The sequence below is a fragment of the Lepidochelys kempii genome, chromosome 10 (genome assembly GCF_965140265.1).
Source record: "Lepidochelys kempii isolate rLepKem1 chromosome 10, rLepKem1.hap2, whole genome shotgun sequence".
Lineage (NCBI taxonomy): Eukaryota > Metazoa > Chordata > Testudines > Cheloniidae > Lepidochelys > Lepidochelys kempii.
In genome coordinates this window covers 44,710,823-44,723,392 of record NC_133265.1, presented here as the reverse complement: position 1 = coordinate 44,723,392, position 12,570 = coordinate 44,710,823, and the positions used below count along the sequence as shown (strand labels likewise).

The 12,570-nt window shown below is 51.1% G+C and overlaps 1 protein-coding gene and 2 non-coding genes across 3 annotated transcripts; all 3 read right to left on the bottom strand.

Moving 5' to 3' along the window:
- Window positions 1-3,478: 3,478 nt before the first annotated feature.
- On the bottom strand, window positions 3,479-11,933 carry RPS17 (ribosomal protein S17). The gene is made up of 5 exons (XM_073363190.1): window positions 11,835-11,933; window positions 10,724-10,875; window positions 8,573-8,678; window positions 4,939-5,004; window positions 3,479-3,605 (listed from the first exon to the last, which is right to left on the bottom strand). The coding sequence occupies exons 1-5, from the start codon at window positions 11,835-11,837 to the stop codon at window positions 3,525-3,527; spliced, it is 408 nt and encodes a 135-aa protein (XP_073219291.1). The 5' UTR covers window positions 11,838-11,933; the 3' UTR covers window positions 3,479-3,524.
- On the bottom strand, window positions 7,783-7,917 carry LOC140895209 (small nucleolar RNA SNORA71). Its single transcript, XR_012154144.1, has one exon. It is a non-coding gene; the product is annotated as a small nucleolar RNA SNORA71 (small nucleolar RNA).
- On the bottom strand, window positions 8,968-9,101 carry LOC140895210 (small nucleolar RNA SNORA71). Its single transcript, XR_012154145.1, has one exon. It is a non-coding gene; the product is annotated as a small nucleolar RNA SNORA71 (small nucleolar RNA).
- Window positions 11,934-12,570: the final 637 nt, after the last annotated feature.

Genomic DNA, 12,570 nt, shown 5'->3' with positions numbered 1-12,570 from the left:
CACAGATTTTCCTTTTCTCCCCCCTTCCACACATGGCCCCTCCTATACACACAGCTCAGCCCAGGAGGCTGGTTACGGGGCTGAGTCCCTCACTGGCCCACCACTATCTGCTCTTTAGCCGGCTCCTAAACCTTGGGGTGGGATGGGGAGTGCTGTGCCGTGTGGCATGCAGAGCGCTGGATTTGCTATTTACACCAGTCACCCCCTCTCTCACCCTTCTTGTTAACACAGCACCAAGGGGCAGAGATTGACGTGCTCACAGCCAGGCAGTTCACTACCATGTAGCTCTGGCCCGTGCTCACATGCTGGGAACAGACACACCCTGATCTTGCTTTAGTGGGCTGCGGGAGCAACATGCTCAGCGCTCCCACTCCTCACACACCATGGCAGTCACACCGCCTCTGGTCGTTTCCCTTCCTACCACTCACAGCTGGACAAGGCAACGAGAGAGGCTGGGCCATTCCAGTGACAGCCCCCCTGCCCCAGGATAGACTGGGGACTCCCCAGAACACAGTGGGGCTCTGTATAATGCACAGGCATTAAGATGTGAAGGGATCATGATGATGATCTAATATAGCCTCCTGCACAGCACAGGCAAGGCAATCTCACCGAGATTCCTGCAGTGAGGCCATAGCTCCTAGAGAAAGCCATCGTTACTGGAGAGGCTGTGCATTAGATAGCTATGGCCTCTCAGCATAGCCTAGCTTGTGCCAGAGCATTACAGACCTCACGAGGATAGTGAACCTCGCAGGCATGCAGGAGCTGGAGAGAAAACTTAAGAGGCAACGCACTGAGTGGAAAAGTCCTATGCTTGGAAGTCACTCACCTGCCTGGAGCTCCAGCATCGGCTGCTATTGAGTGAGTGAGTCGCACCTTGGGGATATTTTCCAGCCTGATGCTCACAATGGTTACTATAAACAGGTGTTTAGTAACTGCGTCCCCAGGGGAGAGTGCACACACCCCACAGCTTCTACGGAAGGAGGAAATGGAAAATCACCCACACCCAGGCCTTAGCCTCTGCTACTTACCTGGCTGCATCACTAGTGATCAGGTTGGCAAGGATGGAGGTTTTCACCATGGAATCCAAACCTCCTTTAGCTGCAGTTTACTTGGCAATACCCTAAACTGACAGCAGCTCAGCTACCACCAGGCAACTCTGTGAAGGGGCATGGTTCAGGTTTGGGTAACCGGCCAACAGCTGGGACGCTGCTCACTCTATAAGTCAGCCTAGCAGAGAAAGGTCTGACACCATCCAGGGGGTGGAAGCTGATGCTAGACAAATTCAGACCAGAAATAAGTGTAAACGTTTAATAGCGAGGGGAATTAACCATCGGAACAAATTTACCAGCAGTCACAGTGGATTCTCCAGCACTGGCAATTTTTAGATGGAGTGGATTTTTCTTTTAAGTTACGCTCTAGTGCAACTAGAAGTTAATTCTGCAAAGGCTCGTGGCCTGTCTTATACAGGTCACACTAGATGGTCATAACGGTACCTTCTGGCTTTGGACCCCATGAATTAGCCAGGTTACTAGTCACACCTGAGATTACTAGAGACATTATAGATACTGTGTCCTTTTTGCTATTGATACGATTTGTTTCCACGCTGCACGTCTCTTGGGCAATGGATCTAGTCAGTTTCCCGTGTCAGATCTCAGGTGCTCCTATTTTGCATTTTTAGCATGTCTCCTACGCAAGAAGCTAAGAACTTTGTGGTGACTCAGAGCACACCCCTCTGAGGACATCATCTTCACACGCCCACCTCAGGCACAGGGGAGGCCCACATTTCAGAAGTGACCCGACTGAAGACTTCTGTTTTTACTTCTTGACTGTCTAGAGCAGAAATACAACAACCAGCCAGAGAACCCAGGGCAGCTCATTTCCCCTGCTCCTCTCCAGCCCTGAGGACCCCTCTGTAGCCCTGCCACCATGGACACCGTCTGTCTAGCTGGGGCTATTGGAAGGGGACAGAGTGTGCAGTGACTGGCCATGGAAGGTGGTTTATTTGGAGTGGAAAGTAGTGCTCATACACTGGGACTCACCAGCTTATTTCAGAGAAATTGACAGCACACACAATGAGCTGAATCTGGGACTTTTCAAACCCCATACAGCCACGGATGTGCTGGTACAGCCCAGGCCAGGAAACATCTCGATAAGGAGGCTGCAAGACAGATTTAGTACGGAGGGCATCAGGGACAACTCCCAGCAGAACCTCTCCAATTCACAGTAACCCCAGCGACCGCACTTCTGCATTCTGAAAACAAGGGTGTAACTGAACAAATCATCATAGAAGGCACTGTGTTCAGGTAGTCACCCCTCCCCTGGGCTTTCCCCTGCTTCGCTGCAAGCTCTTCTGAGACTCACAGAAGGTAAAGAGCCCCCATGCTGCAGTGTCAGGGCTCAGAGCACACACTACCTGGTGTCCCTAGTTTGCTAATCCACCTTGGTTGACTGGAACTGGGGACAGAGCACTACTTAATGCATGCAGGGTGCTACATCTACACCTGCCCCAGAGTGTAGGAAAGGTGTGTGTAGAGCACCCCCTCCGCAATGGTGGGTAGGTCAATCAGAAAGTCCTAAGCATGTCAGCACCAGCACAAGGCATGTCTGGACCTCCTGTGAGCACACTGATGCCTCCCATCCGGTAATGCATCACACAGCACATGCCTCAGCATGGATGGCACTGCATGAGGCAGTACTTGCAGCTCATGTGCTGGGGAGACCGCTGACCTAGAGGAGACAAAACCCATGGAACCAGAGAGCAACACCAGGACCTAAGGCGCCAGTGTGGTATTTGGGGGGGGGGGGGGGGGGGGCTGCAACTCTCACCTCCACCCTGGTGATACACGGTAAGGGAGAGCTGGCAAGCTCAGTCTCACCAGCTGGGCAGGAATTAGGGCTTGTCCACACAGGACAGTCTTTACCAGTTACTGGTATGATTAAACCAGTGTATTTAACCAACCTAGACATACCAGGGTAACTCTCTGGTGCTGGAATATGAGTGTGTCCATGTGGGGGTTACACGGGGAGAACTAGCAGTTTACATACACTGTCACTTACACCAATATTACCTTCCCTGTGCAAAGAGCCCTCAGGCCACTCCTCAGCACCTTCATCCTGGTGAGTAACACAGCATTCAGGACCAACTGCTGTCCTTCAGAAGGGTCCAGCAGCCACTCCCCAGGGGGACAGGGCATAGCTACCGTCCTCCCAGGAGATCAGAACTACTCTGCTAGGCTCGGAGGACAATGCACTGTGTTTATTGCCCTCTGGTGGCTAGATACTGCATTCACAAACACAGCGACTATGGGTGCTCTGCAGAGGAAGATCATCCCCATACTCCAAAACAGTAGTGAAAGCCCCCACCCCTAGTCACTGTTCATGGGCCTCTTGCTCCTGTGACACTCCCTCCCGCAGAAAGGGCCAGTCAAGCCCCCCCCCCCCCCCCGACACCCCAGCACTAGTGGAGAGAGGGCACAGGTTTGGTTTCCCACGTTTATTGGAAAAGTGACAGCACAGCAATGGATTCAGATAGCTCCTCTTGGTGTTTTGAAGTTCATTCCCACAGTGGGCTGCGTGACCTGCAGATTGGACAGACTGCCAAAGTCCTGGAAGACATATAGAACAGACCAGGTCACACTCAGCATGCCCCTTCCTCTTTGCTGGGAGAGGTCCCAGATCAAAGCAAAGCAGGCTCTGCCTCGCCTCTCCCTGCCAACACACAAACGCATCTACCCCGAATCCCAGTGAGAACAGAGGGGGAGTCCTTCAGCCTGTCCACAGACAGGAGACAGTGCTGTAGGGACAGGGAGGGGGAAGTGTGTCACACAACACAGCAGTGAGCCCCAATGGGCTTGCAAATTTGACACATGGAGGGTGGGGACACTTAGGGACCAGCCTGACTGAGCATTTACTGGACTGGGGTGGGAGATGCACCCAATCGTGAAAGTTACACAGTTAACATGCTGGCAGCTGGGCTGGAAACCGGACATCACAGGCTTACCCAGCGTTGAGTTACTTCTGTAGTGGTTGTAGTGGTTGAGTTACTTCTGTAGTGGTTGTGTTCAAGGGGCAGGAGGCCTTGAGCACAGCTCTGGTATCAGAGCACATGTCCCAGTGGGGAAGGGGAGACGCAAAACAAAAACAGGCTTCTAGGCCCTTGTACAGCTAAGAGCAACTCCGAGTGCAAAGGAGCATTGCATGCAGGAGAGCTTGGGGAAAAACCACACCAGACACTGAGTCCTAGAGGCTGATACAGAAGAGACTGGGGGTGGGTGGGGAGGGAAGAGAACGCGTGTATCCATCACCACTAGTGAGGTCCACGGCAAAGTCCTCTCCAGGTATCCTGCCCCTCCCCCTTTCATGCTGCTGGTGCTAGGATTTCTAGCAGGGTTGTGGCCCTTGATCATGCTCAGGAGCTCTGGCTCTTTCATATTTCAATTCAGAAGCCCCAGCCCCACCCCAGTAATACTAATATTTCACATCCACCGGTCCCAGAGCTTGGACAGAGGTGGGTGAACACTGTTACCCACTTTATAGAGAGAGAGAGACACACACACACACACAGAGGTTGTCAGGTGCTGACTGCGGGTTTCTGGGTCCCTGAGATGTAAGCGAAGAACTGCCTAGCTGTATTGCAGTTGAAAGCCATGCTAGCAGGGTCAGCATAGTATTGCTGGCAGGCTTCTAGCATCTTTTCCAGCCACTGCTGGGGTTTTTTTTTCCTGGCCAATTCATAATAATCACACTACAGAGGCCAGTCAGTCTATGGCCCAGCTCTCACAGAGTAACAGTGCTTGAAATCTGCTCATAACAAAGTCCTCCAAACAGCTGTTGCTAGGAGGCTCTCCCTGGTGCCTGGACAAGGCCTTCAGTCTGCACCGAGCTATGATGGCTAAGAGTGAAGGCACAAGCCAATCTCTCTGAAGAGCTCACACTCACCAGCAGCTTCAGCATTTCCTTAGTATCTGGGTCAACTTCAATGATCTCCTGGTCAAGGGCAGAGACCTGCAGAGGGAAAGGAACACGGATGCACTTTGTTAAACATCACTCACACACACAGAGCTCTGGGAGTCCAGCGTTACTCAGACCCCACTCAGAGATGGTCAGAAGCTGGAGTGGGTGCCTACAGACAAAGCTTGCGAGTCCCCAACCAGTCCAGGGAGTCCAAGCTCCAGTACAGTCCAAGCTCACATAGCGCCGACCCCTTGAGTCCAGTTGCTAAACTCACATCACCAAATGGGAATGAAGGGTTTGAGAAGCCCTGAGCTAAGACAAATGCTTCTCATTCACAAACAGCTGCAGGGACAAAGCCTCCACCACAGTTCATTGCCCTCACCTTCCACTCGCCCCATAAATACTGTGGGGAGAGCTGCGAAGTGCACCAAGAATCCTGCCATACAATGCTGCAAGGGAGCAGAGCAGGAGCTCTCAGCAGGGACAGTCTCTTCTGCCTTCAGCTGTCTTCCCTAAAGCATATGGGACCGTCGCAACTCCAGCTGTGCCTAGGATACTGCCCTCACAATTGGTTAAACTTACTGTTTTAGTTCAGAAAGACAGCACCCACTTTAGTCACGTTTCTCAATTGTTACCAGAATTTCATGATACTGTTGAGCAGTCTCATTTAAAGTACTCCTCTGAGCTGAGAGAGACAAGTGCCATGCTTCATTACCACCCTTGTGACAGCACCACAAACTCAGACAATGATGAGCCCAGGCTATATTTCAACCACCGCCACCAGGCTATGCTCTGCCCTTCACAGTTTGCCATTTGAAGCCAATGGGACTGACGTGCCTAAGTCACTGGAGGGTGTGATTTTTTCCAAAAGCCCCCAGGTGCCTAGACGTGAATGAGCTCAGTAGCCAAGCTTTTGGACTGCGTGCATAACAGGTATTGGGAAGCTTTTCACTGTATCAACAGGCTAAATAACTTCTCACTGTTAACACTGAAGTGAGTCTGTTTTGAAGTGACAACAGGGTGAATCCCTCTAACTGCCCTGTTCAGTCCACACCCCCTGAAGCTCTGATACTGGCCACTGCTGGGTACTGGAGGAAGTTACGTTCTTACATAAGAGAAATGTTAAATAAAAATACAGTTTCAGCCCCCAGTGCTGCAGACACTTATGTACATGTTTGACCTTCCATGAATGGTCCCACTGAGGTTAGTGAGTTAAATTACAGACCAAGGCTTTCATTTTCAATATTTTGGTTTTTTGCCTGTGGCAGTTTTGGAAAATCCCAGTAAGTTACCCCACCAGTAGTGTCACTTCAAAAGACCACCACAGCATGGACGTTTTTATAACTAAACGCATTTTAAATTAAACTGGCAATAAATAGTAGAAATTTCCAAGTCTGAACCGGATTTAACTCTCTCCCTCCAGAGCTCACCCACCTTGGATCCGTTGCAAACATCGCTTACACTACAAGCTTTACATGTCCTGTTGTAACTGTTTGATCTTGCCCTTATGGCACGATCACAACATATATGAACCTTGATCATCTCCAAGTTCTAACAGCACCCCTACGGCCTAAGGAAGCAGGAGACATAGTACAATGAGCCAAGACGACTCTCTTTTGCTCCAGAGTTCAAGCATTTATCACTGACTATCCAAAACCCCTAATGCAGGAGTCAGCCAACGATTTGCCATGAGTTCCTGTACATGCTTCTTATTTAAGGGCTCTCGGTAAATAGCTATTTTTCATCTGCCATGAAATGACACTTGCAGGCATTTGTCTGATAAATGGAGCAAGAGATCTGCCTAGTTTTACTGTAGCTTTTGCAAGAGGTTCTGCCAGAAGCCTATTTTAGAGTTTCACAGTGACTCACAATCACTCTCTCTTGCCTGCAACATGAGTACAAAGGAGTTATATCCCCGCTCAGTGACACTATGGGAAGACAGCTACATCAGGGCTCTCCTCGTTCAGCTGATACCAGCAAGTCCTGCCCTTGAAGCGCAGATACAGGTCAATAGCTGCATTATTCTAGCAGTCGGACATTTTGTGCACAGAGAATCAAAGGAAGGTGGGGGCGTGATCTCTCCCTCATCTACCTACTGCAGGGTACGTACACCTTCCTCTGGGGCTGGCCACTGCCAGAGACAGGGCACTGGGAGAGATGGAGCTGGGGTTCAGCATGGCTATCCCTATGTTCCTAGCATGCCAAATTCTCAGAGCTGGCTAGAACTTTTGTGAGAGGGCAGACACCTCACAGGTAGACATGAGGGGGACGGGATTGACAGTGACAGCAGGGGACTGGATTCAGTGACCCTGAGGCCCCTTCCAGTCCTATGATTGGGACACATGGGTGGTAGCTATGAGGGAGCCAGCCTAACACACACTATCAGGAGGGAGGCAAGAGCAGACACAGTCCTCCTGCATTTACATCGGGTGCTACCCAGCCAGCACATCATGGACTGGATATAAGCAGTGATTCCCCACTTCCAGGGAAAGATGAGATCTGCAAGCCAGGTATCAAGAAGGGAATAACCCCAGCCCACTCCGTGACATCAAAGCTCCCATTTCACTCACTGGCGGCACACTTGTTTTTCATAAGACTTCTAGTGACAACTGAACTCTACACTCAGAATCTGCCACAGAACCAAACCTGTGGTCACAATGGAGTGCCAACCTTTGGGTGAACTGCACACTGAAGACAGGGCCTGAAGCTGGCTTGTTGCTGTTTGTCACTTCATAGTCCATGGTGCTGCAAAAATAATTTTGCTGGAAGCCAATTTGAGGTCACCTACCACACCCACCACATTGGACTGGAGATGAGGGTAAGAGGTAGTGTCTGAAAGTTACAGGGTTTGGTAGGGATAGGAACGAGCCCCCCAAACACGGGAAAAAACTTTCACAAGCTCCTCTCCCTGCACTATCAATGACCAGGTCACAGGCAAGACCAGAGTCACTTTCGAATGCAGGTTCAGAATGAGAGCCCTTTAAACCCAGCTGGGGAGCGGAAGGGGGTGGGGGAGATGCCAGTTAGGCCATCAGATTTCTGGGTGAACTGAACTGAAGCAATGACAAGTGAGCGACAACTTTCTCTTCCGCTGCCCGTCCAAGTGTGAGTTCAGGAAAGCCCAGTCCCATTCTGGACCCTCCACAGATAAGCGCTGATAAGCACAGATAAGGTTGTAGTTCTCTTGAATTTCAATGAGATTCAAAACATACATCGCAGCTTTCACACCACTTTACACCAAGGGAGTTATTTCTCCACATTTCACAGATCCGAAAATGGAGGCAGAGATTATTTGCTCCACAACACAAATCAGCAGTACAGCTGAGATTAGAGAGCAGGAGCTCCTGGCTCCCTATGTCCCTGGGGATTTTTCACGACAAGTCATCAGTCTGTCACCCTGGATTCTTCTCATAAATCCCAGCTCTGTGCAGCTAACTCAGGCTATCTGGTCATGGTCCCATTTCTCAGGAAAGGAGAGATCTCATGGTTGCTGGTGTGATAAGTAGAATGGAAGCCCCTTTGATAGCCATGCAGAAGCTGGATACCAGCATGGCAGGATGAGCCACTCTGCCTGGCAAGAGAGGCCTGAGGTGCACCCAAGTGTGGCCAGAAATCTTACCTCAGGGACATAGTTATCCCTCCTCTCTCTCTCCTCTTCCTGCAGTTTGATGGAGATACCTCTGACAGGCCCCCTCTGAATACGCTTCATCAGATGGGTGACATACCTGCAGGGAGAATCCAGAAACTAGTCAATTGGCACCCCATTTTCTTATATATCTCACACTGACAACAGCTTTAACCCACCCAGAGGAAGCCCTAGCTTTACATCTCTGCTCTCCGTAATATTGGAAGAGGTGGGTCACTAGAGACCTTGTATCTGTCTCATAGTTAAACGCCCACAGCTGCTCAAATCTACCCAGCCATTTCACAGCCAGAGACCATATTAACCTTGCAGCAGAAGGCCTTCCTGTCCTGCCTCCTGGGAGAGGAAGGGAGCAAGGAGACCAGCAGCAATGTCTGAAAGTTACAGGGTTTGGTAGGAATGAGGATGAGCCCTCCAAACACAGGAAAAGCTTTCACAAGTTCCTCTCCCTGCACTATCAATGACCAGGTCACAGACAAGACCAGAGTCACTTTCGAATGGAGGTTTCAAAGCAAGTAAGCCAAACACACAATTTCTCCTAGTTCAGTGACTGAAGCCTTGGGAGGCTGGTTATAAACAACCCAACTTAGACACCAGGGTATTTCCTTCAAGCTCTAATTCAATGCAGCTGCAAATGCACACACGAGGCTGGCAGAGGCAAGTCAAACAGCAACAGGCCTCAGGACCCACCTGATTTCAGTATACCTCTCTTCCAGGGGTACGCAAGAGGATAACTTGACACTTCTGACTTTGCCTGCTGGAGAACTGCAGCTCTGTTAATCAGCAAGCCTCTCTCTACCTCCCCCCATAAAAAGTCAGGTGGCACAGGGATACTGAGCCTGCAGCAATGCAAGTGGCGAACGCTTAAAAACTCACCCACTCCCATACTGGATTTGCCCCAAGGAAAACAAATACAACAAGCTCTGACCAAAAAGGCAGTGAAACAGAGTTCATAAGAGATTAAAATGTGGAAGTACATCTTAGCACTTCCAGAACACCAAGTAATTCAGGCCCAGATCCCCTGAGGTATTTAGGCTGTTTAAATCAATGAGAGTTAGGCACCTAAATACCTCTGAGGATCTAGGCCTCAGTGTCTAGGGAAGTCTGACCAGCTAACCTGACAGTTGCCTGCTAGAGGAGTCCAGGAAAAACAATGGACAAGCGGAGAAAGAGATTTCCATGCAACTCTGCGTATTTGTTAGCTGAGATACACAGAGCTTGAGCCAAGACTTGTTAAAATCTTTTAAAACAAAACAGTAATGAAACAGCTACGCTAAAAGGAAATGACACTCAGTGCTACTAGAGTAGAGAAATAAAGAGATTTTAGTCTATCAGAAAAAGAGTTTGAACATAAGGAAGATTCTATGAGCACACTTCCATTAAGCAGGGATTGAGTTGTAATTAGTAAGTATAGGTAAGAATCAATTTCTCCTGACACCCAAAAGCCAACGGAAAAATTATCCAGAAGTTAAATGTTTTTAAGATGCTGGGTAAGGACTAAAGAGCATGTGTTACTTAATCTACCATATAGATTAAGTAAGGCAGTACTCCATGCTTAAACATTCTAGAGATTTTATTTCTAAAGATATGATTGATCTAGTGATATTACAAACAATTTTCAGATCCCTGCCAGTGTAAAAATTTAAGTTGACTTAACCAGGTGGACATTACCCTTCAAAATTCACAAAAATCTACAAAAACCAACGAGGAGTCCAGTGGCACCTTAACAGATTAGCACATGATATTTATGCCTGTATCTGTAATTTTCACTCCATGCATCTGAAAAAGTGGGTTTTGCACCCACCAAAGCTTATACGCAAATAAATCGGTTAGTCTTTAAGGGCTGCCACCGGACTCCTCGTTGTTTTTGTGGATACAGACTAACACGGCTACCCCTCTGATATATTAAAAATCAATGCCTTCCTAGCTCACTAGGGATGTTTCAGCACTCCATAAGCCTTAATCCACGGCTCCAGTGTCAGAGCAAGATGCATTTACTGAGGTTATCGAAACGTACTTAGATTAATACCTTTGTAACAGAATGAGTTTCTTCTCACCACCCCAGAGCTAGGATGTGTAAAACTAAACCCTCATATAAGAGTACAGTAAATCCCAGGGCTGCCTTACCCAGCTATCTTGTTGCGCAGTTTCTTGCTAGGGATGATGGCAATCTCTTCACACACCCGTTTGTTCGTGTGGAAGTCATTCCCTAGCCGGGTATAGTACTTTTCAATGATGACCCGGGCCGCCTTTTTCACGGTCTTTGTTCGCACACGTCCCTAGAAGATTTGAAGAACAAGTCACCACAGTGTGAAATAGCAAAATCTACCCATCTATTTCTGCTTCCAGCTCAAAGTGTTCCTGGTGAGCTCCTAAAGAGCCACTAAGGTGGCATTAATCCTGTACCCTGTAACAGGGGGCAACTTTCCTTCAGAAAACTAAATCCATAAGCCTGACACATGGAGTTCATTACATCCAAGTCTGTAGACAGGAGGCTAACATGACCCTTAGCCTGGCCTAATACGCAGAAAACTGCAGTGATGTGTCTAACTACCCAGAAGACAAGGAACCCCAGGCCTCAGAAGCGGTGGCTTCTCTACTCACCCTCAAGCCCAACCTTCTTGTGCAGGCAGTAATGCTGAGGGGTATTTTTAGAGGCCCTGCCCCCATACCCATACTCTGCATGGGTAAAACTGCCTCATTACGGGGAGCCAATGCTTCTCCGTAAACTACTGCTCGCAGGGTCCCAGCCCGCAGTGAGACCCAGGGAGGCAGACAGGCCTACACCAGGGATCCTCACACCGCAGCGGACCTGCTCTGGGCGCCAACTCCGCGCAGCGCCCCGAGATACCACGGCTCGCTCCTCCCCCCAACCCCTCCGACGGGACCCCAGCAGGGCCCGGCCCCAACATGGGCGAGCGCGGATCCCGCACCCCTGCAGCCGGGCTGGGTGAGCCCAAAGCCCCGGGCCGCCGAGCCGCCCCGGGCCTCCGGGCCGCCCCGGGATCGCCGAGCCCAGGCACCGCCTGCCCCCCTCACAGCTCCCCGGGCCTGGCCCGTAGCGGCCCCGTGCGGCTCCCCAGCCGGCCCGCCCGAGGTTCCCCGCCCTGCCCCACGGGCCTCGCCCCGTCCCCCGGCGGCGGCAGCAGCCCCCAGCGCGGCCCCAGCCCCAGCAGCCCCGGCCCGGGGCAGATGGCGCCGGATTAAGGAGCGAGAACGAACCAGGCCCGGTACCCACCATATTGGCAGCGGCCGGTGAAGAGGGCAAAGGATGCCGGGAAAAGAGCTATAACGCGGGCGCGGCTAGAAGGGCGCTGAGTCCGGGGAGAGCGCGGGCCGGCTGCCCACAGCGCCACCCGGCGGCTAGGTGGATGCACAGCAGGGACTGTGAGCAGGCCACGGCGCCACCGCGTGGCCAGATGGCGGAAGTGTCGCCGCCCTAAGCCCAGAAGTAACGCCTGGGGGTGCTGCAGGCAGAGTTAGGGGCTCTGCCCAGCTGTGAACAGCGACCCCCAGCGCCAGGTGAGCTGGGGACAGGTTTGTAACCATAGTAACTGTCCCCCAGGGAGGGCTGGCAGAGCTGTCCTGCCCCTGCAGCTGGATTATGGCTTGGCGGCACAGTAGCACCAGCATGCTCGCCCCATGGAAAAGCCAGCGCCCCCCACTCCAATACCCGTGTTGTGATCGGAGTTTGTCTTTAAGAACCAGCCCTGGAGCCTCAGCATTCACTTTAGCCCATTACTGTGCACATGGGTGCAAAGAACAGCTAGAGAACAGGGCCCCTAGTGGGTCAGATGCCTGTGAAAAGCCCCCTGGTCATTACTCCCTACCAGCAGGAGTTGCTGGGGCCTGGCTCAGGTGGTGTGTGGCTGTCAGGAAAACATTCCTAGACATTGCCCCTGCAGACAACACTTTTTGGTCAGAGCGGCCTGGCGTCACCCCGGCACAACCACGCCCCGGCCTTCCTGCACCAG